Source organism: Nematostella vectensis, chromosome 11 (genome assembly GCF_932526225.1).
Source record: "Nematostella vectensis chromosome 11, jaNemVect1.1, whole genome shotgun sequence".
Lineage (NCBI taxonomy): Eukaryota > Metazoa > Cnidaria > Anthozoa > Actiniaria > Edwardsiidae > Nematostella > Nematostella vectensis.
The window spans coordinates 892,983-920,535 of record NC_064044.1 but is presented as its reverse complement, the minus strand read 5'-3'; the positions used below and the strand labels follow the sequence as shown (position 1 = coordinate 920,535).

General features: G+C 41.0%; 2 protein-coding genes across 3 annotated transcripts in view; one reads left to right on the top strand and one right to left on the bottom strand.

Moving 5' to 3' along the window:
• The window catches only part of LOC5511448 (oxysterol-binding protein-related protein 1), a 34,720-nt gene extending 23,532 nt beyond the window's left edge, over positions 1-11,188 (bottom strand). Inside the window, exons 1-12 of one of the 2 annotated variants that reach the window (XM_048733933.1) lie at positions 10,945-11,188; positions 8,024-8,078; positions 7,519-7,604; positions 7,020-7,094; positions 6,676-6,787; positions 6,075-6,160; positions 5,273-5,349; positions 3,955-4,022; positions 3,628-3,695; positions 2,366-2,416; positions 2,115-2,159; positions 1,389-1,462 (exon numbers count right to left, since the gene is read on the bottom strand). In XM_048733933.1, the coding sequence (XP_048589890.1) occupies positions 1,389-1,462; positions 2,115-2,159; positions 2,366-2,416; positions 3,628-3,695; positions 3,955-4,022; positions 5,273-5,349; positions 6,075-6,160; positions 6,676-6,787; positions 7,020-7,094; positions 7,519-7,604; positions 8,024-8,078; positions 10,945-11,022 (875 nt within the window). In that variant the 5' untranslated portion in view covers positions 11,023-11,188. The remainder of the gene's footprint in view (positions 1-1,388; positions 1,463-2,114; positions 2,160-2,365; positions 2,417-3,627; positions 3,696-3,954; positions 4,023-5,272; positions 5,350-6,074; positions 6,161-6,675; positions 6,788-7,019; positions 7,095-7,518; positions 7,605-8,023; positions 8,079-10,944) is intronic. The other variant, XM_048733934.1, reaches the window with a different exon arrangement.
• A 241-nt stretch (positions 11,189-11,429) lies between these two features.
• On the top strand, positions 11,430-22,558 carry LOC5511427 (AP2-associated protein kinase 1). Its single transcript, XM_001631799.3, has 10 exons — positions 11,430-11,697; positions 12,748-12,866; positions 12,988-13,093; positions 13,630-13,772; positions 14,215-14,298; positions 15,942-16,061; positions 17,279-17,411; positions 18,672-18,775; positions 19,022-19,095; positions 19,576-22,558. Exons 1-10 carry the CDS (start codon positions 11,586-11,588, stop codon positions 21,746-21,748), a joined length of 3,168 nt encoding a protein of 1,055 aa, XP_001631849.2. The 5' UTR covers positions 11,430-11,585; the 3' UTR covers positions 21,749-22,558.
• The last annotated feature ends 4,995 nt before the right edge of the window (positions 22,559-27,553 follow it).

The following is a 27,553-nucleotide window of genomic DNA, read 5'->3' as shown; positions in this document are numbered from 1 at the left end:
TGGCAAAATTATTATGTTTATCATTAAGTTAAGAAACTTATTGTTTAAAGAATGAAGCCTCTTTTTGGGTCTCGTGGCTAAAGCCTTGAGCTTGCTAAACCTTGAGCTCTTATTGGCTCTCGTGGGTTAAGGGTTATCTCTTATTGGCTCTCGTGGGTGAATCCTTGAGCTTTCATTGGCTCTTGTGGTTATAGCCTTGCGCTTTCATTGGCTCATGTGGCTGAAGCATTGAGCTTTCATTGGCTCATGTGGCTGAAGCATTGAGCTTTCATTGGCTTTCGTGGGTGAAGCCTTGAGCTCTCATTGGCTCATGTGGCTGAAGCCTTGAGCTTTATTGGCTCTCGTAGGTGAAGCCTTGAGCTCTCATTGGCTCATGTGGCTGAAGCCTTGAGCTTTATTGGCTCTTGTGGCTAAAGCCTTGAGCTCTCATTGGCTCATGTGGCTGAAGCCTTGAGCTTTATTGGCTCTTGTGGCTAAAGCCTTGAGCTCTCATTGGCTCATGTGGCTGAAGCCTTGAGCTTTATTGGCTCTTGTGGCTGAAGCCTTGAGCTTTCATTGGCTCTTGTGGCTGAAGCCTTGAGCCCTCATTGGCTCTCGTGGGTGAAGCCTTGAGCCCTCATTGGCTCTCGTGGGTGAAGCCTTGAGCCCTCATTGGCTCTTGTGGCTGAAGCCTTGAGCTTTCATTGGCTCTTGTGGCTGAAGCCTTGAGCCCTCATTGGCTCTCGTGGGTGAAGCCTTGAGCCCTCATTGGCTCTCGTGGGTGAAGCCTTGAGCCCTCATTGGCTCATGTGGCTGAAGCCTTGAGCTTTATTGGCTCTCGTGGGTGAAGCCTTGGGCTCTCATTGGCTCTCGTAGGTGTAATAGATGTCATGAATATGAAATGCAGTTTGTTACAAAGGTCCTAGAAGTGCAAATGTAAATGCAATTCGATCCAGTGGTTTCAGTAAATCAACCCAAAGAGCCTGGGACGCAGAGTTTGGGCGGCGCAACTTGCAAACTTGCTTTGCATAATTGCTTTTCACCAACGGGCTCCAGGTTCAATTCTTGGTTCCGTGATTTGAGTTGACTGGCTCTCGTCTTTGCTCCAAAAAATTTTTGAGGGTTGTACGGTTTTTCTAGCTCCACAAAAAGAAAAGAAAAAAGAAAAAGGGTTCCGTGGTCAGACCACAAGTCGCATGGCGGCCGCCTGAGGTGCCTTCTATGCGTTCGAATTGAGAACCCCTCCCCACATAACAATAACAATAATTGAGAACCCCTCCCCACATAACAATAACAATAATTGAGAACCCCTCCCCACATAACAATAACAATAATTGAGAACCCCTCCCCACATAACAATAACAATAATTGAGAACCCCTCCCCACATGCGGTATAGCCGTTTGCTCACCGTTTGTGAAAGTAGGAGAGCACTCCTCGTTCCAACACAACCCAGTACTTTTTGACGCCAAAGAAACGAGATCTCTGCATGGACAATAAAACAAAAAAGATGTTGGATTGTATGGAACGTAGAAAATGCAGGAATAAGGGTATTATTCATTATCGACCTTATTAGTTATCCTTATCATCATCGACGCCGTCCATCGCTTAACGACGTCATCATTGGTATATCAAAAACCCTTTCATCATCAGCTATCACACCACACCAATGAAACACTCGTCACCACCATTTAGCATTGTCAATTACACCTTCCTTATAACAACGAGCCCTCGGGCGCAGGTCGGCGTCTTTCTAAAGACGTGTTCAACATTATTTTTTTCTCTTCTTTTTAACCAAATTACACTCTTATTTATAAGAACGTCTAATTATCGGAGTTGAGGCTGGGCCGTTCTTATTTGTGTGCTTAGATTATTTTGTTATGTTTCTGAGATGATGTTTCTCCAATTTGCTATAATAATTCTTCGAATCAGTATAAAAATACGCACCAGCTATTGTATATCAGAATATAATACCATTTATAGAAAAAGGTGCTTTAAAAGTGTATGAATTTCAGGCTTTTCGTCAGATTTTTTCGAGACGACCTCCCATAGCCTCGCTTAAACGCTGAAAGAACACAGGGCTCCCAATTATCTAAAAAACGGCCTATCAGTAGGGACCACGATTAAGTAAACTTACCTTTAAAAGTATTCCCTCGTGTCTTGGTACAATCTTATTGATGGTCTGATTAATAGAAAATAACACGATGACTAAAGCAATTTTCAACAACAAGCAAGCAGAGAAGAATTCTTATTAAGATCAGTAAATAGCGTGCAGTACAGGAGTGAGAGGTTTCAAACTCTGCAAGCTGTTTTTCTTCCATATTATTTTAGACAGTATTTACCATTAGAATAAGAGTGTAAAAGAAATCAACAGAATCATTTCTTTACCTTCTTTTTTCTAGAGGAAAATTGTCTTATGCAATTGTTTTTCTTCGTGACCTATTTCCCAAAAGAAATAACGTGATCAGCTCCTCTTTAAATATCGTTATCCATATAGAAATTAGGATCAACTATGCCTATTTCAAAAAGCACTTTTCGTGAAAATATTGTAGAAAGAAAAGTGAAGTAACGTGGTACACTTGATCTTTGTGAAGACAAAATAGTAGTAATTTATTTTCATCTGCTCGATGTGAGATGTTTAAACCAAATTTATTTTAAATAAAAAATGATGACAGCCATATAGTTATAGAGTAAAATCCTGTAAAAGTTTCCGCATGATCTTGACTGTTTTAGAGCTTTCTGAAGTAAAACTAGAGATCCCTTTTTTAACCATTGTGGAACTGCCCTTTCAATCTTACCCAGTATACTTCGGAGTACCCAATATATACAACGTATTTTGTATGTATTATTTTTGAAACAGGTATATATAGTTTTACTATTTCTATCTCACGGGCAATAAGACAATCAACCTCCTTGCTTTATGCTACTTCGCGGTAAACAAGCAAAAAGCGAGATTCATTCAGCAAATCATTGTTTTTCAAAAAACCTTATTAAAAACGTTTTTTTTTTTTTGGAGCGCGCAAACACAGAGGTTTATTGGGGCCGATCCAGTGTTCCTCGTCCCTGCATTACACAGGATTCCCAATGTTCAAAAGCAAAACATTTTCAAATGAGAGCCGGCTGGTAGGCTAAGCGTGTAAGGGGAGGTTGCACAGCAAGCGTGGAGATCCCTGAACTGGGCTGGAAACCGGGTAATGGGGGTGAGGGGCTTGTAGAGTTTCAGCTCGAAAACAAGGCTTTGGCTGGTTGAGTTCTACAGAGCAGCCTTAGGGGTAGCGATGGGTACCTTAATGTTTATGCGATTTATGACATACCTCGAGCAAGTTATCCGAAAACAAGCTCGGATAGCTTGGGCTCGGATTCCAAAATTTAACAAGAGTCTTGGGCTCGGATTCTGAAACGCGGGTCTCGGCGCCTCGGCAAGTCTCGGATTTACCCATCGATACCCCTAGCCTTTTCTCATTTTTTTTACCAAGAAATTAAAGCATTTTAAGCCCTTTAGTCAGGATGTTACCATAAATCGAGCCAAAAAAAAGTTGCAAAATGGCTACATACATACCCCAATCCACCAAAGCCTCGATTTCACAGAAAAAAACATAGGATAACCATTACTAGGGCTTATACAAAAATGCCATATACAAATAGTTTACCTGTAATGGTTGGACGTCTAACAGCTTTTTCATCCTGGAGTCACGAGTGAGCTGAAGTGCCGTCTGACCTGTCAAGGGGAATAAATATACGAATGTGCTTACCAGATTGACAATAACTACTGTATTTCAAGACCTTCCAATGACTTTCCTCTGTATAACTAACACTCTACCCATTATCTAAGAGCTGAAACTTCTAACTAGCCTTTGTTTGCCCAATATATCATCACGGCAAAGGTCAGTTATACCGTTATTCTCGTAGAAGAAACACGATCTCAGAGGATTTTATACATGGGTGCCATGTTCCATCTGGCGTATGAGGAGACTCACCTGAGTTATTTTTAAGGGAAGTATCTGAAGCATTCTGCAGCAGAGTAACAGCGACTTCCTTGTGCCCCCTATGGTACGGCAGTGAGTTAGAAATCAAGTCATTATTGTCAGTGGCGCACCACTGACAATAATGCATGAACAACTGCATACAAAATTACCACAAAAAGACAAGATGAAAAGACAAAAAAGACAACTGGGTATAGTAGCCATATAATTAAATAACAACAGCCACCACAATCATCATAATAACCATCAAAATTACCACGAGAAGACAAGATGAAAAGACAAGAAAAGACCACTGGGTATAGTAGCTATATAAATAACAACAGCCACGGCAATCATCATAATAACCATCACTATCACAATCATCATCACTATTTACCAAATCACTGTCACAGTCATCATCACCACCACAGTCATCATCATCACAATCGTCATCACCATCACCATCATCACCCTCACAGTCATCATCACCATCACAATCATCATCACCCTCACAGTCATCATCACCCTCACAGTCATCATCATTATCACAATTATAATCACCAACACCATCATCATTATCACAATTATCATCACCATCACAATTATAATCACCATCACCATCACCATCACCCTCACAGTCATCATCACCATCACAATCATCATCACCCTCACAGTCATCATCACCCTCACATTCATCATCATTATCACAATTATCATCACCAACACCATCATCATTATCACAATTATCATCACCATCACAATTATCATCACCATCACAATTATCATCACCATCACCATCACCATCACCATCATCATCACTATCACATCCACATTGCAATCACAGTCCTCATTCCAATCATATTAACAACTACCATCACAATCATCCTTCACGTTTTCACAATCATAACTACTAAAATCATCAGAGACGCTGTGAAAATTTCTAAACAAATAACTGTTACAGTCTTCTCGGGGACCCAGGGCGACACGGACTTGAAGAAGGAGTACAGGGAAAGACACAAGAAATAAGATTCACACTGGATCCCCAAAGACGACTTACGGAAATTGAAGCATCATCAACTTTATAGCCAAATTTGTTGTCGTGCGACCTGCCAGAATCCAAAATTTCTTTCTTCATTTGAGAATAGTGCGTAGTCAATCAAACCAAACAATCAAAACCAGACAAACCGCTCCCAAAGCTTGTGTCTGACTTTGCGTTATTTACCAAACGAGGCATGGATTTTGAATTAGCTGTGGTCGCACCACAGCGAATTTGACTGTAAAATGAGACGCTGCAAAACAATGAAGAATTTGGTATTTGGCATCTCTTGAGTACCTGTAGGCCGCACAGTGTAGTGGGGTGTTCCCCATGGAGTCCCTGCAGTTGATGTCTGGAGGGTCAGGGAGGCTTACCTGACAACATAATTAACAATGACTCGATGTACTTATTAAAACACCAACTAAACATGACCCAACAGAATACATAAACAACATCAGATATGGTGCTCTCTAAACAAAAGCACCAAACTATTAGCAATATGAAGATCATAAACCATCACCCTAAGCAACTTCATCTCCAACTTTAATATCACCACCAACATTGCAATCTCAACAAACATGTTTCCAATGCCCTGGTAAGGACATCAATAAAAATTAGTGTGCACACATAATCATACTTGCAGGACGCTGTTGAAACATAACACAATGCCAGCAAAATTCTGCATGTGGGAAATTAAACCTGCATGAGTCGATGAACTGTTCCTACCAGTGTGATCTAAACCATCTTACTGGCACACCCTATTGACACATCCCATTACACACCCTATTGACACACCCATTACGCACCCTATTGACACACCCATTACGCACCCTACTGACACATCCCATTACGCACCCTATTGACACACCCATTACGCACCCTATTGACACATCCCATTACGCACCCTACTGACACACCCATTACACACCCTATTGACACACCCATTACGCACTCTATTGACACACCCATTACGCACCCTATTGACACATCCCATTACGCACCCTATTGACACTCAGTATCTACAAATACAGTAAGTAACTACAAATACAAAGTTCCACTTATTACTAGTCAAGATGAGAGTAAAGTGCATAACACTTACAAGTCTCTTGATCTCATTTGTGTTGCCGTCCCGCGCAGCAGTCAGCAACTGCTCCTGTAGTGCCAATTGATGACTTTTCTCTGCCGCTAAATCAGACAATCAACAGAAAAGCCATTTTAGATGAGTAGTCGGCCCTCTGGGAAGGATGAGTAAGGCTAGATAAGAATCAAGATGGTTGTAGCAGCTATTTTAAATTTCCAATTTACTTAAGATGTAGTGATTTTCATGATTAGAAAGAAAGAGGAAAACAGTTTGAAACCAAGTCAGGTCAATTTGGTACTTTTTCAACATGTAAAAACCTGGCTCTCTACAATGGGGACTGTTAACCCCTCGTCTTCTTAGTTGGGTATGTAAAGCCTGTTCCCTTCCATTCCATAGTCTATTAGGAGAGGATCCACAGAGTGGAATGCTTGTATTACCATTAACAGTGACAGTGTGTACAAACCACTACGTACTCATAATTGCATGGAGCAGTAGGTATTACCAGCCACTATCATACATAGGGTTAAATTCTTTCACATGTGAAGCACTTAGGGACTGCTTTGTTGATAGCACGAAATTGACAAAAAAAATATATTCTCATTTGAAGTGTACGGTGTACCAAGAATAAGCTGCTTGATTTCATCCTTGTTGGCCACTTGGCTGGGGGTCTTCCCTTCTCCATTGATGATCGTCACATCAGCATTATTCTCAAGCAACAGTAGTACAACAGCCTGGGGCATACACAAGTAATAAACAATGACACAAGTCAAAATAACTATTTTACAGCATGACAATCAGCAGGAGCATAAACAACAGCACAGAAACAGAACAACAACAACAACAACAGGAACAGTAGCAATCAATACTCCAGGTATCCACTGACTACCAACTAAAAGCCTCAACCATGCCTCATTTAAAAACTTTGGGAACCTTTAATTTCAAGCCTGTTTGGAGTATACACACCGTTCGCCCAGTGAAGGAAGCCAGGTGGAGGGCAGTGTAACCCATTCCATTCTGAGCATTAATATCAGCTCCGGCCTGTAAGATACAGACAGCAGGCATTAAAAACAATCATCAATATGCAATTCTTAGTATTAATAATGGATACAGACAGGAAAAAGAAAAAAGGAGAAATAAGAGGAGATTAGCAACCCTAGGCCAGGCTTTATGTAGATTGTTTTCATTATGAGAACTCTAAAAATCAAATTCATATATAACTCAAAACACACCAACAAACAGTATAAACACCTTTACCCTGCTAGCAGAGCTTTCTTCCTGTTTGTTTCTATTCCAGTTCACTAATCTGTGTCAAGAGTCTGTTATTTCGCATTCTCATTCGTTTATGTCCGCAGGAGAAACCTCTGCCGACAGCTGCTATCGAAACCAAACAGGAAGAAAGCTCTGCTAGCAGGATTTTGAAATCATAACACACAAACACATAATAAATTATACAGTATATCACCTTAATTAATATTTCTACAACATCTTTATGGCCAAAATATGAAGCAAGCAGGACTGGGGTCCAGCCATTGTTAGCCTTTGACTTGCCTGGAAGACAGAAATAACAATCAAAATCGGATGGTTTCACAGTTAAGCATGGCATGCAAGTAATCTTGGATTAGGGCAAATCTGTGTTGACATTACATTATCCTTCCTCAATCATATCTTTTTACTGCAGGCTTTATCAAGAAAATAGGTCCATTGGTATCCAAGTGTCTCACCTTTATTGAGACCTTCCAGGTGAGACTGAAAAGAGCACAGCATAACAAGAAGTCTTTTTATATGAAGCAGGTGGTCCAAGATGCCAAAATGTTATAATCTTACAAGGATGTGCACATTCTAGAATCTCATTCACAAAACATAATTAAAACTTACACATCCGTTTCTCTGTTTGAATGAATCCTATACGATATTCTAGTTTTCAACTACTTGGGTGTTTCAGTTATGCTATTATTATTAGTTTTTACCTCTGCAGTTGACATCAATACCAGATGGTGATCCAGATTTATCTTTTAACAAACCCTAGGATGGTAAGAGGAAAAAGGATAATAGCAATAATTTACAATTGAAAAGAGATGGTCAAACGCTTCACATACAACTACCCCCCCCCCCCACCCGAAAGGCTTGCTACAATGAGGGATATAAGTACATAAAAAAAAATTTAACAAAGGTTTGCACTGAAGTTATACTTAAAATATTTATTTGAAGTTATCTGAAATAGCTGTTTATATCTACTTATTGGCGGAGCATGAAGGCTGTACAAACTAATATCAGACCGAGCTCTTGAATAAACAGCCCAAGCAAGCAAGGTTAATAAAAGTTTTATTGTATGACTTTTAAGATTTAAAATGATGAGGAAACAAATCAACTTTCGCTTTTGCACAAATATTTATTAGTTTATCGACCTATTTAAAAAAGGTGGAAAAGCAAGAAACACTTGGTCAACTTAAAAAATGTAAAACAGTGAAAACATTTGGTAAACATTCAACAAAAACGACAACATATACCAAATAGACCTTGTGAAGAGATGTTGCTTTTAGTAGCCCTCAAGATGTAAAAAGAAGAATTAATCCTTCGGACCAAATAAATGGAAATCGAAGCAAAAAGATTTACTTGGTTTATTTACAGTTCTGTGTTGTTTTCATCGTTGTGACAAGGTCAGTTATTTTCACCTTTTGGAAGCTACAGGTTTCAGCTACAGATCCAAACAATAACAAAAAAAGCTTGGATGTCAGTCTTCATGGCATGAATCGCCTGTTTGGTGTGAGAACTTCATGTTACGTAACTAGAACAAACTTCTGAAGAAGAAAACGTCAATCGCTTTGTGCTGCTCTATGATGATTTGATGAAAATACTGCATTTACAAAGAAGCTGTAGTGTTTTTAAAAGACTCTTTTGGGTATTTGCACCCCTTGTTATTTATTCATTTCTTAATGTTTGTCAAACATAAATAAGCTTTTTGTATTTCTTTGCTATCAGTGGCACTTGCCGGCTGGTCATAACTTGTTTTTCTTCTTGTAAAATATTCTTTTACAATCTTGTCAAGGATAATAAAACTCATATGCAAAGTGCTTGTTGTCGTCCATTCTCAACTTTAAAGACCTGTTTGTTTGTTTGTTTTGTGTTTTTTTTGTTGATTTTTTTTGGTCGATTTTGTTTTCGCAAACTCACTCAGCTAATAAACAAAGCCTGCTGTGAAAAGATATCCAAACCCGCCCATTGGCAATATGGTAGGATTCCAGCCCACTCAAAAGCCAATTAGAGCGGGCGTACTATTGTAGCCATGTAATAAATCTTTATTTCTAATGTGCTTAAGTAAATAATTGGTTATAACAAAACTTATTTTGTTCAATTGACATTTTTGTCTATATCTTTTTAATGATAAAATGTAAGGTAATGGAACCTATTATTGAACACTTATTTATTTATGCTCAAATATCTCGCGTATTAAGCAAATTGAATTTTAGGTTCTACAGCTAGAAATCACTGACTATTAAACATAATAATTTGATCTAGATAACAAAATGGTTAAATTCTGGAGAAAACAATCATTAGTAAGAAGTGTTGTGAAGCACTATTTTCGGATGCTCTTACCTATTATCGGACACCCTAGCCCTATTATCGGATGCTCTTACCTAATATCAGACACCCTAGCCCTATTACAGACAGCAGATTTCTTAAAAAAATAATGGGAAAATCATGTTTCATTTTCAATAAAATACAGCAGGCAATAATTGACTAATGTACTTTGCAAAAGTCACAATAGAATTAAGTTTGAGACTCTTTCTCCGCTGTAGCAAGCAATTTAAAACACATGCATCACGCGCGTGACAAACTGCACAGCGAAATGTGCTTTCGCTTGGCAATGACTCTAATTTACGTTAAATCATTCAGCGTTTGCTCGACTGTCTGTTTGCTCGATAATAGGGCACTGAGGCTAGATACAAACACTTCCAGCTATCCCGAAGTGTCTATGGAAACAGCTGCCAAATAGCATCCTGGGAGATCAAAATGGCGGATTCGCTGAGCGACTTTCATCACAATCGGTTAATCTTTTTTTACGGCTTTTTTTCGCCCTTGTGTATTCAAGTCAAAGAGAGGATTTCAATCACCATTTTGTGGTGCGTGAAAGTAAATTATTTCTAGTTGTGCGCAACAATAAACACTCGTAAAAAGCTTCGGAATACATGTTTTCTGAATGTTGTTTCTTTGACTCAATAGGTCATTTTTCGGTGTGTTTTTCTATTGTTCGAGATATTTACGATTTTATTTGAGTGTCCGATAATAGGGCACCACTATACCTTATATACATTTTTGTAACCATTATTGTAATATGTTATAATTGTAACAATTTTTGTAAGTAATAATTGTAATATGCTAAGTTATAATAAAATGATAATCAAATTAATTGTTGAAGTCAAATTATATGGAAAAAAAGAAGCAACAATTAAAAGATGTGATCACTATTAATGTCATATCTAAATCTTACAATCAAACAGGAATCATTAAACTTGAATTTCTAATATAATTTTACTGCAATTTCCCAGACATCAAAAGACTAACTTTTCTTTTGTAATTTTAGGCATGTTCTTAAAAGAAAGCAACCAAGGAAAGGGGTATTTATGTAGACCCTGATCGGTACCACAGGGCACGAATCAACATAATGATCCAATCGCAGAAGATGTTAATTTGATGACAAAGCAAGTTCGACCTTGTAAGTATCAATCATAGAACCGCATAACACACTAGCTAGTAGCATGACCTTTAAATAATGATTCGTATTAACGAAGTTATCAAGTAGCAGTATATCTCATCCTCAGTTTTGGTAATTAAAAGAATATATACTTAAAAGGGCAATAGGGTTTACAAAAGGGCAAGTCGAACATACGTTGACTGTTTGTAGCTCTCCCCGTCTTGCCGCCTGAAGCAGTTTTTCTTCCCGGTCAGATTTCTTACTGGCAGACATAGTCGAGAGTTATACGACTCCCTATCTGCCCAAAGCGGTCTATTTTGTCATTTTGAAAGGGAATTTTGTGACATTTTTAACAATCATTTTGGTGTTGCAAAGTTTCAGCCCTGCTCGAGTACTATTAGGTCCCAGGGCCGCGCTAGCACAGGGCTCCGTGATACAGTAGAACGCCAATCAGCAATCCACGCAGCAATTTTCCTTGCTGGTTGAGGCCTCTCTGAACACCATCTCAGAGAAATATAAAAAGAGGCCTCTTCTAGTCTAGCAGGGAACCCTCAAATGCTGACACGAGGGAAGAACAAAGACCCAACACCCCCCACCCCCCCAAAAAACAGAGGGAGGGAAATGGTTTCCATTCCAGTCAGACCGGAAGTGATCATGTTTGTTATGTACAATGCACGCTGGGTAGCGAGCGGTCGCCATATTGGAAAAGCCGTTTCTGAAGGCTTTGGGCATCGGCGAATTCGTCCCTTATGCTCTGGCCGATTGCACCGAAATCATGTAATCACAACACGATCTAGTTCTAATAGTAGCGTGGGATCCCAAGCAGGCTTCAAATCATGAAGAAGCTATTTTTTTCTAGCGGGAATAGTGATATCCAGAGCTCTTTTGTGGGGAAAATTTACAGCATCGGGCGCTTTCACTGCACCGTTGAGGAAATTATCGCTGAAGGTAAGATTATGTGGTTTAACCTAACAGTGCAGGAGTATTAGAATCCGCTAAGCCCAGAAAAAGATTATCTGCTTACATGACCCGTGTACAAATGATGGGCTGGGAGTTAACGGTGTCTTTCCGAGTAGTTAGTTACTCGGAATGTTAGAATCAGCAAATCTTGACAAGTAAGTAAATACCGGAGAAGCCGGTTAGATTGACCGATTAAAGATATCTGCTGATAGAACTTAATCTAGAAATTCATCTTTTTACGCCAACTTCTTTAACATCATGGCTTACACTACAGCGAATATTTTTTAAATTTACCCATGACGTTACAAACTTTGACAACTTGTAACTTTTGGTGTTACAACTTACAAAAATAATTATTGTACTTTAAGGATTTTGACAGCAATATGTATTAATAAAAACCGCATTAATTTATTGGTAATAAAGTTACAAATATTTAATTTGCCATTTGTTTTGGATTAAGAATGCATGATTAGTACAAATTGATGATAAACATTGTTTGCCCATTCTAAGTGCATTTATAACTAACTTATAGCAAAGTGAACTTTCTTGAGTTTTTCGAGTTTACCCCCCCCCCCCCCCCCCCATCCCCCCAGCTTTTTAATTGTTCTGGTCCAGAGACAGGCATGGTATCTTTTCTTTGACTAGGCATTTTCATGGTAGAAAAACTCTGTTTGTATCTATATTACATTAGTAACACTTTTAAACACGACTCCACAGGGACATGACAAAAAACCGTGTGCATACGTACTGCAAAAAGAGACACTTATAAAGACACGATTTTGTACAATGGCCATCAGCTACTTGCATTTCGTAAAGTGCAGTTCTCCAAAATTTTGGCTTTTTATTGAGTTTTTCCTTGAAAATCATCATGCTTCTTGTGAACGCTTAAACAAAGGCTACAAATCTTAATTATTCTTTACAAAAGGTTGCATAAAAATTTCAAATGTCACATTTCATATTTTGTTTGATATTATTATTCTCTGTATTAGATGTGATCTGAACTTATTTGAACCATTTTTTCTGTGATATCCTCCACAGGTGGTTTTGCACTCGTGTTTCTTGTTAAGACTCCCCAAGGGCAGAGACTAGCATTGAAGAGAGTCTCTGTAAACAATAGCCATGATCTGGATATTTGTAAGCAAGAAATTAGCATTATGGTAAGAGAAATTGTATTATTTTGCTTCAATTTTGGAGTTACATCCCAGGGTTTGTTGGTAGCTTGAAGTCATTACAGTATTGGAAAGCATAATCCTCTGATATGATTCTATTTTAATTTAGAAATTAGTGAGTGGACATAAAAACACCATCCGGTTCATTGACTCCAAAATTCTGCAAACTAGTCCTGATATCTTTGAAGTCCTCATCCTCATGGAATATTGTAAAGGTGGGTGAGAACAGGCAGAATGAGAGGCATCAGAAAGAATTCATTGGAACTTCAAGCATCCCAAGGCATAGTTGTACCCAAGCAACCCTAAGTTCATGTACAGTTACCAAGATAACGTCCATTATTCTGCTGTATCTTAATTAAAGTGTATAGCTTTGAAGAATAATGTTGGAATAAAAACAATATTGTTCAAATGTTTGAGAAATTATACATGAAAGCTTAATAGAGTTTAATAAACATTGTGGGAATTCGTCATAATTTACTTGAAGACTTATTTATCATGACTTTGAATAAAATAAAATGTAGAAATATGCCCTAAGTCAGCAAGAACATTGCTCTAAACAGAACAAATCATGGTATTTCTGCTGTTTTTGGTGATGTCACTGTTTTTCTTGTGTGTAGTCCCGGCCCTTTTTGGCCATCATAGGCCATATCCTTTGTACTGTTCTTACACTGTAATGTTGTTATCCCCCCCCCCCCCCCCTCTCAACGGGTATTTACATACCGAGACTGATCTCATTTCAACACTATTTTAGAGGGACATGTTGTGCAGCTTATGAATGAGAGGATAAACACTGGTTTTAGTGAATCACTGGTGCTCAAGATATTTACCGACGCCTGTGAAGCAGTAGCCCTTCTCCACCAAGCCAGCCCCCCCGTTATACATAGAGATCTCAAGGTGAGACAAACAGGACTACTGAAAAAAGTCTACTATATGAAGCCACCATTTCTCTGAAGCCCCTCTCCTTGATAAGCTCTCACCCCTTGTTATAAACAGAGATTTCAAGGTCAGAAAAACAGGACTTCTGTTCAAGCACTTTTAAAACCCTATCTTCAACAAGCCCTATTCCTCGCCACCCCCCTTTTTATACATCTCAAGGGGAGAAAAAAACAGGTCTACTGTTGAAGCACTAGGCCCCACCCCTGCCCGTTTTATATACAAAAAGATCTTGAGGTGAGATAAGCATGGCCCGGATAAGCTCCATTGTGCATCCATATTACTATAACGGACACCCTCGGGACCGTTATCAAGTATGGGAATTGTTAAGTTTAATAATATCAGGATATATTTTATTTAACAGTAATTTTAATTATCCCATTGCTTCTTATCATATTCAAAGGTTGAGAACATCTTGTGTAGTGACAGGCGGGATTTTGTTCTGTGTGATTTTGGCAGTGCAACCAGGAAGGACACAGACCCCCAGGTAAGATACCTGAGACGTGAGTAAGATACCTGAGACGTGAGTAAGATACCTGAGACCTGAGTAAGATACCTGAGACCTGAGTAAGATACCTGAGACCTGAGTAAGATACCCGAGACCTGAGTAAGATACCTGAGACCTGAGTAAGATACCTGAGACCTGAGTAAGATACCTGAGACCTGAGTAAGATACCTGAGACCTGAGTAAGATACCTGAGACCTGAGTAAGATACCTGAGACTGTGAGTACTGTACCTTTTCACCTACATATAAGACACACCCAAATTTTGAAGGTCATTTTGGAGTTGGTTTAAGTTGGTAAAAACGGTATACTGTGAAAGCTCTATTAGATCCCCATCTCTTTGTAGCGCAAATTCTCAAATAAGACACACAACCTAGACCATTTTCCACAACTTCCGCATCCTGAGCCGATTTTCCGCAAAATGTTGGTTTCTTTCTAGAAATTAAGCAAAAAAAGAAGAAGCCTAAACATAACTTGCGATGTATTCTTCTAGAAATGGGAAAAATGCAGCTGTTTTTATACTAATATTGCCATTTTATGACAATGTCAATTCATAAGCTGCAAAATCTATCAGGCATTACAAGTATGTACTGTGGCTGACGTATAGACTGAGTTCTAGCCTAATTGCACATTCCTCTTTTCCAAAGCAAACCTCGCATATATGTTGGTCACCATTATCTGCTGTAAACTACAGTAAACCACGGAATTAACACATAAGAGATGTATAGCACATTGCAGAGCATAAAACATATATTTATAATAAAAATATTAGGTTGTTTTTGCATCGTTGACGTCCCTGAGACATTGAGTTGGTTACAACAACTTGAGATTCCTGGTTACCACATACAGTATGATAGCATTACCATGGTTGCAAAGAAACAGATTCAACGAAGATGTTTTCCTGTGTGTGTGTTTTCTTGTTGATAACATAAAGTGTATGTGAGTAGAGGGAAAATCCAATCTTTTGTATATGCGTGAAATAGACATGCTGTTCTCACATACATGTATGATATTACCCAAGATTAGCAAAGGGAAATGTGTGGTACTTAGCCAGCTCTTCATTTTGTGTTGTTGTTTATATTGAGGATTTATCACCACAATATCGTAATATATAAGCTTATATACAATCATAATTATTGTAGACAATCTAGATTTATTCAAACGTGGTGTAATTTTGATGTTGGTGTAATATATAGATTAAGATCAATGGCTACCATACAATTAGATATGTTACATATCCTGTACCTGTCCTGCAAGTGAGTAAAAAAAAACACTCAGATGTTGACTCTTTAATTCCCCCTCTATAAAATCCGTGAAAATTGCCATTTTTTCCTCAAAATTTATATTTTCGTCCGCAACTTTTGTCACAAAATTTGAAGATTTTTTCTGCATCTTGTCAGAGGCCCTGTTTAAATAGAGGCATTTTGATGTTGTGTATAACTTTTCAACTTTAGACATTTTTTAAGATGGTGCAAAGAGTTTCAATTTAATCTCAACATCTATCCAAAGCTATCCCCTAAAACTATGGAAAAACATGAAAATTATCTTTGGTATACATTTTTGGGGCTGTGGGATGTTCTGATGATGTTCTAATGAATTCTCTCTTGATCATCGTTTGTGTTTTAGGCTGATGGGGTGACCCATGTGGAAGAAGAGATTCAGAAATACACAACGTTGCCATACCGTGCACCTGAAATGGTCGACTTGTATAGTGGAAAAATCATATCTACCAAATCTGATATTTGGGTAAGTACTGTATGTCTGTGCTTTATTTGTTTTACATTATGTGCCCCCTTGTGCATTAAGCTGGCCCATTTTTTGTACATGCATACACAACAAAGGGTTTTATCTGGATATAGTATTCATAGTTAACATATTCTTTACTGTAATTATATTGTTCGACAATCCAATGGTTTTGGATACACCCTCATCTTGAAGAATTTCGTATAATATGGTAACATGTTCTTTTCTGATAATAATCCATTTCCAATACATCCTCATCTTGAAGTATTTCGAATAATATGTTAACATGTTCTTTTCTGATAATCATCCATTTCCAATACACCCTCATCTTGAAGTATTTCGAATAATATGGTAACATGTTCTTTTCTGATAATAATCCATTTCCAATACACCCTCATCTTGTAGTATTTCGTATAATATGGTAACATGTTCTTTTCTGATAATAATCCATTCCCAATACACCCTCATCTTGAAGTATTTCGAATAATATGGTAACATGTTCTTTTCTGATAATCATTCATTTCCAATACACCCTCATCTTGAAGTATTTCGAATAATATGGTAACATGTTCTTTTCTGATAATCATCCATTCCCAATACACCCTCATCTTGAAGTATTTCGAATAATATGGTAGCATGTTCTTTTCTGATAATCATCCATTCCCAATACACCCTCATCTTGAAGTATTTCGAATAATATGGTAACATGTTCTTTTCTGATAATAATCCATTTCCAATACACCCTCATCTTGAAGTATTTCGAATAATATGGTAACATGTTCTTTTCTGATAATAATCCATTTCCAATACACCCTCATCTTGAAGTATTTCGAATAATATGGTAACATGTTCTTTTCTGATAATAATCCATTTCCAATACATCCTCATCTTGAAGTATTTCGAATAATATGGTAACATGTTCTTTTCTGATAATAATCCATTTCCAATACACCCTCATCTTGAAGTATTTCGAATAATATGTTAACATGTTCTTTTCTGATAATCATCCATTTCCAATACACCCTCATCTTGAAGTATTTCGAATAATATGGTAACATGTTCTTTTCTGATAATAATCCATTCCCAATACACCCTCATCTTGTAGTATTTCGAATAATATGGTAACATGTTCTTTTCTGATAATAATCCATTCCCAATACACCCTCATCTTGTAGTATTTTGGATTAATAGTAACATGTTCTTTTCTGTTCTTACGACAGGCCCTTGGTTGCCTTTTGTACAAGCTGTGTTTTTTCACACTGCCATTTGGGGAGAGTCCGTTGGCGATACAGAATGCACAGTTCACATTCCCAGAGAATTCTCGCTACTCCAAGGGTCTTCACAGCCTTATTAGTAAGTGATGTTTAAAAGCTATTATAAACAGGGCTTCTGGAATTACGCGCTTGTACGGAAGCGCGTAATTTGGCATTTTCCGCGTAATCCGCGTAATCCACAAATTTCCGCATAATCCCGCGTAATTTGGCTAAATTTTGAAAGACAAAACATTTAATTGCACAGCTGATGTGTTCTTTTAGGGTTCTTACCTCTATTTCTTGTAAAAAAAAAAGAGAGAGATTCTTCGTAAGAGTGCGATATTTCGAACTGAATTTCGAAAACAAATAAAATGACTAGGCGTTCTTTGCTAAACCACGAAGGCCTAGGACTAATAATAAAACACCTTTTTTAATTGGCTGGTGGCTAGGAGCCAATGAAAACTTGCCTAAGATATTTTCACGCAAAAAAATAACCTTTTAAAAATATTTCGTTCTTTCCTTCGGTACAAAATGTAGTTTTCAGTAAAAAATTCAGTAAAAAATCCCGCAAAATTTTATTGCAAAATCCCGCGTAATGATTTATTTTCTGCGTAATTTAGCAAAGAATCCCGCGAAATTTTGAGATTTTTTCCGCGTAATTCCAGGAGCCCTGTATAAACCTTGCCATTGCTAAATTTTATCTGATTTAATTCCAAGCAGAAGGCAGAGCAACCAGGTCTAGGGGGAGGGTTTAGGGGGTTTAAAACCTTCCTTTGGGCTGCCAGAAAGCCATATGTAACAAGAAAGTTTATCCCCTCCCCCCTTTGTCACTGAGCCCAACCCCCCCCCCCCCCCCCCTTCAGCAAAAATATAGTTAATTTTGCAGTATACGTACTTCCTTCTACAGTATCTTGTATATTGAATCTTTACCTGATAACGGTGTTACTGTATCTTTATCCTGAACAATAAAAGCGACTCAGTCATTGAGTACTGTTTCCTATGTCCATTATACCCAGTGTATGTATGTATGCAGTATGATATGTAATTACTCTATGTGACTTAATGTATACCGCGTCTTATATTTCTTGATTATATTAACTTCCAAAGTTTGTGTCTTGTAAATTTTAATGACACTATAGTCGTTTGTCAAATTAACATCATGGAATTACAATTTCAGCAGGTGGCATAGTAGGCCACTCAGAATCTCATGTTAATCCTGATAATGATAATAATTGGTGTCAATAAATAACGTGTTGGGTTGTAGATTGTCAATCATAAGTATCACAAATATTGCATAAGGCGTTCGATTCATTTTCCTGAAAAGCAACCTTCAGCTGATCCGTTTCTATGTTCTTTCCAGGTTATATTCTAGACCCCGACCCAGACACCAGGCCGGACATTTACCAAGTGTCATTCGAGGCATTCAGATTACGCGGTCAGGACTGCCCAGTGCTCAATGTAAATGTAAGTATCAGGGGGGGGGGAGATGCAGTGGATGGAGGAGGGGGGGGGGGTGGGGGTTGGACTTGCAGTGTCAGACTGCACATACACAGTTATTTGTTCTGATTTCAAGTTGACATGTTTACAGCATGTTTTCATTTTCTAGGCTGATTTAGGTGCCAGTGTTTATCGCGAGGCATGTGTACATGTGCGCTACTAACAATCATATGCCATACTGCAATCTTTAATCTCGGGATCCCCTTTTTTCAGAAATCTTCCGTTCCACAATTTCTTCCGGAGCCGAAGCAGAAACCAGATGTAGTTGATAAATCCCGTACAGCAAGGTAAGAATGACCTGTAGGTGAAAATTCGCTAGCTGTATTCACATGTGAATTCCTCATGCATGACCAATTACGTTAGTGTCATGACATTTTTTTTCCAGCAATGACTTTCTTGGGAAGAGATATTTTTTTTGATATCCTATTAAAGGTCGTTTTAAAGTTAGAGCCTTTTGTTGGCGGAAGAATGGGTTTTCAAACTCGGAGTTTTTTGGCGGAAGAATGGGTTTTCAAACTCGTAGGTGAAGGTAGATGCCAGCCTGCTATATGAATAAATAGTACTAGTCTTTCTTTGATGTGTAGAAACCAAAGCCCTTGTACATTTGTATGAATATCTTAAACAATTGCTAAGTTAGAATACAGGCTTAAGTTGAAATGGCACTTAAAAAGAATGGCTTTTGCCTACGCCTAACATACTTTTTGTAAAGTGACCTCGTAAAATGGCCTCGTAGCATTATCCACTCACTTGAGGTTCTTCTACTTCAGGTTACGGGACGGTCCTGTTACCACGTCACTCACCCCTAGACAACGCCCAAGAGCTGCTGGCCAGGCTGCCCCCCTCGGACAAATCTCCAGTCCTCGGCAGAACAGAAAAGAGTTCGCAGCAACCCAAGGGTCTTCCGCAGAGGTCCAAAATAACCTGGTGGACGTCGGGAATCCCGACCAGGCAAGAAGGGCGCTTAACATAAATAGTGGCCCTAGAGGGCCCACACAGTCTGTACCTACAAACTATGGGACCACGTACCAGCAGCAGCAATATTTGCAGCAACAGCAGTATCAGCAACAGAGACAACGTGAACTACAACAACAACAACAACAACAACTTCAGCAGCAACAACAACAACAACTTCAGCAGCAACAACAACAACAACTTCAGCAGCAACAGCTTCAAAGGCAGCGCGAGCTTCAACAACAACAACAACAACAGCAACAACAGCAGTTGCAGAGGCAGAGGGAGCTTCAGCAACAGCAACATTTGCAACAACAACGTCAACTGCAACAGCAACAACAGTACATAGAGCAAAAAATCCGCCAGCAACAGCTTGCACATCAGCAGTATACGAACCAGCAACAGCAGCAGATACTATATCAACAACAACAACAGTTACAACACCAGCAACAACAACAACAGTTACAACAACAACAACAGTTACAGCAACAGCAGCGGTTACCACAACATCACCTTACGCAGCAACAGAACCCATTTTACCAGCCTCCTGGGACAGCACCTGTCACGTCTGCCGTCAGGTCCCACCAAGGTCCTGTGAATACCCAGGGTGCTCCCCTTGGGGCCTCGGTCCCTGCGTCAGCCCCTGAGATGGGGAACCAGCAGGCAGAGGAACACCTCAAGCCTTGGCATCCCACCCACGTGCGCTCTCGCTCAGACCCACGACCCGCCATGCAAGGTGCTAAAGCTTATCAATTCCCTGCTCCGAGTCACCATCGTTGCCCAAGTGACCCTGCCCTGTCCCATAATGACCCCGCGCCCCTCGTGGAGATCGATACCCCTTCGGACTCGAACTCCGAACAGTGGAATCCGTTTAGTCCTTTTTATGTAGCCAAGGAGACGGAAATGCCCAGGGCCGTTGCTGGTGATGGTGGTGATGATGACGATGACTTTGCATCATTAAGAGCAGAAAAACCTGTAGCTTCTTGTGACGACATTCTGGTTGATTTTTCCAATGACCAAAGGCCCGGCCCTGGCAGAGATCTGTTCGGAGTCAAGACATTTGAACCGCTAGCAGAGGAGAGTGAAGGATCCAATGGCTCCCCAGTTGACAAAATTGTGAATCCATCAGCAGATCAACGCTTATTGATATCCCCTGATCGGTTCTCTCCAAGTCAAGAAAAGACAAATCCATTCCTCTTTTCTTCTAGTACTAACGCACATCGAAGTGTTCTAAACTCGATTGACAGCGAAGTGGAAAGTCCTGATCACCAGAACTATAATCCCCTCACTCCGCCTGTCTCGCCTCCCGAACGTGACCAGCCTCCCCCGTCGCCGAGCTCTAGTGATCCGTTTGGTTCGGCGCCTTTCTTAGTTCAGGGGGGTGCCGCGAAGGCTACGTCTCCGGACGTGTTCGGCTCAGCGCCATTTGAGGTGACGCCCTCTTTGAAAGAGAAGACCAAGCAACCGAACTCTAATGACGTGTCCATCCTCAGTGACGGGCCGCCTAAAGCTGGAAGTGAGCCTGCGCCACAAAAAGGGCTGGAATTTAGCCCTTTTGGGACGGACTTTGCTAGTAACAGCGTTAGCTCACGTGGTCATGACTCGGATGATAACCCATTTGAGCTTGACTCCACCTTAACCGCACCCTTTACCGCTACTGATCGACCAAACCGCAAGGTTGAGTCAGGGTTTGTTAACCCGGCGCTGGACTCCGTGGATGCCGCGCTTGCCGACCCCTTTACTAGTGCTCCCTTCGTACCCCCCAAGGGGAAGAAAATAACGCGTAGAAATGCCTCCAAGGACGCGTCACAGGGAACCACAGGGAGACCACGCCGCTTGTTGCCCCAGGCCCCTGTAGGGGGGCCAGTGACCGTTAGTGTAACTGCGACTGGACCGGGGCGAGGTCCGATCGTACGTGTGACAACGACGACGGTCCATGTTGTACCACGTGCTAGAAACCCCGACAACGCGGCGCATGCGCAGAGGTGAAAGCCGACTGTGCCTGAGCCTCCATTTTGGTTCAGCGGTAAAAAGCATGAGGAACAAGAAGATGTCTGCTGGCGGCGCTTCAGATATTTGGGGGGGGGCTATGATCAAGCTAACGCAAGGGAGGGAGGGGTGGGGAGGTTTAGCTCAGCGATTTGTTAAGTTCGCCGTCGTTGAGTGATGGCCGGGCAAGTCGAATTTTTTAATCACTTTTTTAAACTTCGGATGGAGATGTTGCACAAGAAAGGGAAAGAATATAAACGTGTATCGGAACCAGGTCTCCGCGGGCTGAGCCCCGGTCTGAGTTCTCAGGGAGGAGAGGGAGGGGGATCTCTAGTGGCAATTTTAAGCTCACTTTATTTCATAGTACTTGATGTGTCCGTGCAGATTTCTCCCCAACGAGTCCCTAGGGCGCACGCACTTAGATGTTGTTTCGCGGCGTGTTTGCCTTTTGATGACAAAATGCCCGATGGGAAAGGCTGAAAGGGGATAGTGTGATGCTAAAATGTCCCTGAGTTCCACGCCTCATCAGGTCACGTGATCTCACCAGCATGGCTGTGACAATGGTAATTGATGACGTACTGCCAATAGTCACGCCTCTTCAGGTCACGTGTTCTCAGCATGACTGACTATGGTGATTGATGACGTACTGTTAGTAGCCACGCCCCTTCATGTCACGTGTTCTCACCAGCATGGCTGTAACTGGTAATTGTTGACGTACTGTCAGTAGCCATGCCTGGCAAATTGCGTTACAAATTCTTGTAATTTCTAATATAAAAAATACGGTTATTGAATAAACGAATCGAACTTTGAGATTGAGAGAATATTGGGGTGTGGACGTAAATCTACACTATGGGTAACAAGCTTCACCAAGCAACCAAGCAAAGGGTCTCAACAAGCTTCACCAAGCAACCAAGCAAAGGGTCTCAACAAGCTTCACCAAGCAACCAAGCAAAGGGTCTCAACAAGCTTCACCAAGCAACCAAGCAAAGGGTTCCCGCCGGTTCGCGACACTTTAGTAGTGAAGCTTGGAGCCAGTGATACCCAGGGTTGCGCAAATCTAAAGTATTACCAGAACGAAGCCAATGTATACTCAATTATTACTAAAATCTACAAAAGTATTAAGAGTATGACAACCATTGTTGACCATATCTTCTGTTGTTATTTATGAGCGCACGCGGGTTCGGTTTCCAGCCCGTGAGCATACCGACACCATACTACAAAGTGAAAAGGTTTGTGATATGCGAATTTGTTTGCGTTACTTTTGGGGTAAAATGGCAAGAGTCGTTCTAATAGATCTTTCGATAAGCCGTTTCGGCTATAGGATAGTTAAGTGGTAGTGCATGGTTTAATGGTACGGCAGTGTGTACTCTAGGGCATTTCACCCGTCAGTACACGGGCGATAGGATAGTTAAATGGTAGTTCATGGTTTAATGGTACGGCAGTGTGTACTCTAGGGCATTTCGCCCGTCAGTACACGGGCGATAGGATAGTTGAATGGTAGTTCATGGTTTAATGGTACGGCAGTGTTTACTCTAGGGCATTTCGCCCGTCAGTACACGGGCGATAGGATAGTTGAATGGTAGTGCATGGTTTAATGGTACGGCAGTGTGTACTCTAGGGCATTTCGCCCGTCAGTACACGGGCGATAGGATAGTTAAATGGTAGTTCATGGTTTAATGGTACGGCAGTGTTTACTCTAGGGCATTTCGCCCGTCAGTACACGGGCGATAGGATAGTTAAATGGTAGTTCATGGTTTAATGGTACGGCAGTGTGTACTCTAGGGCATTTCGCCCGTCAGTACACGGGCGATAGGATAGTTAAATGGTAGTTCATGGTTTAATGGTACGGCAGTGTTTACTCTAGGGCATTTCACCCGTCAGTACACGGGCGATAGGATAGTTGAATGGTAGTGCATGGTTTAATGGTACGGCAGTGTTTACTCTAGGGCATTTCGCCCGTCAGTACACGGGCGATAGGATAGTTGAATGGTAGTGCATGGTTTAATGGTACGGCAGTGTGTACTCTAGGGCATTTCGCCCGTCAGTACACGGGCGATAGGATAGTTAAATGGTAGTTCATGGTTTAATGGTACGGCAGTGTTTACTCTAGGGCATTTCGCCCGTCAGTACACGGGCGATAGGATAGTTAAATGGTAGTTCATGGTTTAATGGTACGGCAGTGTGTACTCTAGGGCATTTCGCCCGTCAGTACACGGGCGATAGGATAGTTAAATGGTAGTTCATGGTTTAATGGTACGGCAGTGTTTACTCTAGGGCATTTCACCCGTCAGTACACGGGCGATAGGATAGTTAAGTGGTAGTGCATGGTTTAATGGTACGGCAGTGTGTACTCTAGGGCATTTCGCCCGTCAGTACACGGGCGATAGGATAGTTAAATGGTAGTTCATGGTTTAATGGTACGGCAGTGTGTACTCTAGGGCATTTCGCCCGTCAGTACACGGGCGATAGGATAGTTGAATGGTAGTGCATGGTTTAATGGTACGGCAGTGTGTACTCTAGGGCATTTCGCCCGTCAGTACACGGGCGATAGGATAGTTAAATGGTAGTTCATGGTTTAATGGTACGGCAGTGTTTACTCTAGGGCATTTCACCCGTCAGTACACGGGCGATAGGATAGTTAAGTGGTAGTGCATGGTTTAATGGTACGGCAGTGTGTACTCTAGGGCATTTCGCCCGTCAGTACACGGGCGATAGGATAGTTAAATGGTAGTTCATGGTTTAATGGTACGGCAGTGTTTACTCTAGGGCATTTCACCCGTCAGTACACGGGCGATAGGATAGTTAAATGGTAGTGCATGGTTTAATGGTACTTCAGTGTTTACTCTAGGGCATTTCGCCCGTCAGTACACGATAGGCGATAGGATAGTTAAATGTGTTTACTCTATTTGAGGTCGTTTCGCGTGCTCCTTACAGCTCCCATGGGCGGACATAGCTTTTAGCTAACGGGGGGGGGGGGGGGGGGGGGGGGTTGGCTTAGTGACAAAGGGGGAGGGGGGTAATTGTTTCTGTTACATCTGGCAGCCCAAAAAGGAAGGGGGGGGGGGGTTAAACCCTACCCCTAGATCCGCTACTGGCTCCCAAACACCCATTAGTGCGCAATTTGGCAATAAAACCTTCGAAATTCAATTCAAAGATATAAATTTACCTAATCAAATTTTGCTGCAAAAGTAACAATTTCCAGTCTCAGTTCATTCTTGTCATCATCTGATTATATACTATCTCGGCAAGAAGCCCCAGACCCCCCTGTGATGATAAAGTACAAGGTTTTCGACCTCGTGAACGTCCCCTCGTGAATGTCTCTATTCAAAACGAGTAGAAATAAACCATGTTTCACCTTCTTTTCCTATATAAGTTGCTTGGCAAGTGCGGCTAATTCGCGTTCTGTTCCCGTTGAGATCGCAGTCATCTGCGGTAAGGCCTGGCTACTAAGACTAGTCCTCCTCAAGAGCATACACAAGAGGGCGTTTCCCTCGGCAGTTTGTGAGGTCGCGTCCTGACGAGACGCGATTAGTTCGCGTGCAGTACTCAGCACATTCACCACTCGCTGTTTATGGCGATAGGCCTCGATCCCATCTTCTAGCTCCATGATCTGCATTTCAAGCTCACCTTCCCGCTCCTCTACTCGACCCGCTCTCTCCTCTGCCACGCCAGCTCTCCGTACCAGTCCCTTCAGCGCTTTCTTGGCCTCTGTCCTCCTCTCCTTTCGACCCCACAGTTCCCCCGCGCGTGAAAGAAGCTCTCGCAGCTCCTCCTGCAGCTCCACTGCTCGCCTTCCTGAGTCGCGCATGCGTTGTCTGGCCCTATTAAGCCGATGCATGACGTTGATGACTCGGCCCTGCATTACGTGACTCTTCGTTATGGTGTCGCTCGACTGTCGGCGCACAAGTTGTAACTGAGAACTCATTCGACGGAGTTTTCGGCGGGCCAGCGACTGTGTCGATACATCGTCGTCGGGGATTTCGCTTGATAACGGAGCTATCTCACTGTGGCTTCTTTCTCTCGTCATTTCATTTAGATCACCAATAAGAAGGGCGGACAAGTGCATTCCGTCAGTAACACCTGCATCATCCCTGTTTTCATCTTTCTTGCTCTTGTCTTTGTGTGGCGGACTTGACGTCCCAGCCTCGCCTCCATGTGCTTTTTGTGGGCACCCTGTGCCCGAGATGCCCCCCCTAGCCTCGTATTCGTATTCTTGTGAACCAAGCTCCGCCGTTTTAACACCCACAGCCTCGCATTCATGCTTTTGTAAACACGCCTGACCCTTACAGTAATGACTTTGAACTTCTTGTAGAGACCGCAGACTCAGGCCGCCATGTGGTTTCTTTATGCTTTTCTCTATCTTTTCCTCATCATATTGAGTGTGCGATGTTAGCGGCTTGTTTAACCTTCTCAATCTATCCTCCCCTGGTGTTGTGGTGAATGCCTTGCGAGTTAAGGGTGTCGAGTAACAAATAGACTCAATATCTTTAGATCTTATCGTTTGCAGTCGCTCTCTCTTATCAGAACACTTATCAGGTAGAACAACTCCCCTTCGGATACTTTTACCAGTAAAGGGTGTTACCGTCAAATCGTGCTGGGAAATCTTTGAGTAAGACCATTGCATGTCTCTCGGCCTGGGACGCAGGCTTGCATTCAAAATTTCCCTCGCCTCGCTAACACAGTGTTCGGCAAGCCTCAGGTTTCGTCTAAGCTCCGAGATTTTCGCACGAACGCGCTCCAGCCGTCCTGTGCTCTCAAGATCTATGCGAGTCTTCATGACAAGCGAGTAAATATGCGAGCTTCTCGACTCCAGGATTGAATCAAAGCGTGCGACTACGCTCTGAAGTATTTACAGCTCGAGGGCAATGTAAGTCATAAACTACGCAAGGGTCAACCCGTCGGGCGACTCAATTATATGCTGCTTAACTTCCCTTGCTGACGGAGCAAAGCCAGGCATGACAAACGTATTACCTTCACCAAATAATGCTACCCAGAATGCAACACAAAATAAACGTGCAGTACATAAACAATTGAGAAAAACATTTTATGATCTGATATATAATAGGATATGGTAGATATATATATATCCTTCAGGCTCCCCTCTAATTTAAACTGAAATATCTCAAATTGTCCGGGGTTTCTCCCTTTAATTTTTACTCGAATTTTGAAAACTCGAAATCCGCAAACCGCAGGCAAACGTTTTGTTTTCCCGAACCAGGCTTTCCCCCTTAAATCATGATATATTTTGATCTACAGTATACTACTCTCTTGTGTCTCTTGTATAAAATGATGGCTGAATCGATTAACCGCGCACTACTGGAGAGAGACCTGTGATTTTCCTTTGAAAAAAAAAAAAAACTGTGAATTGAGACAACCTGTGAAAAAAAAAAAAACCTTGAATTTTCCAGTTTTTCAGGAAGATCTGATCTCAGCGAAAAACCTGTGAAATACTTCCGGAATTTCTAAATTTATGAAAAGCGACCTGTGATAAAACCTGTGAATTCCTAAACCACTGCAAAAACGAAAAGCCACTGAAAAATTAAAAGACCTGTGAAAAATTCTGTGAAAAAAACCTGTGAAGTCATAGGTCGTGAATTCCTGTGAAAAACCCGTGAAATTGTAGTGTTATATTCCTGTTGAATAAACCTGTGAAAAAACCTATGATTTAAAACCTGTGAAATAATAACTTGACATTTCCTGTGAAAAAAAACCCTGTGAAATAAGAGAGGAAAATTCTAAAGAAAAACCTTTGAAATTTTTGAGCAAGAAACCCGTGAAAAAACCTGTGACATTATAGTGGTAGAT

Coding starts and splice junctions, on each gene's coding strand:
- LOC5511427 (XM_001631799.3), top strand. CDS start 11,586: ATGAAGAAGCTATTTTTTTCTAGCGGGAATAGTGATATCCAGAGCTCT. Junction 13,094..13,629: donor CCTCATGGAATATTGTAAAG/GTGGGTGAGAAC, acceptor ACACTATTTTAG/AGGGACATGTTGTGCAGCTT. Junction 19,096..19,575: donor GATAAATCCCGTACAGCAAG/GTAAGAATGACC, acceptor CTTCTACTTCAG/GTTACGGGACGGTCCTGTTA.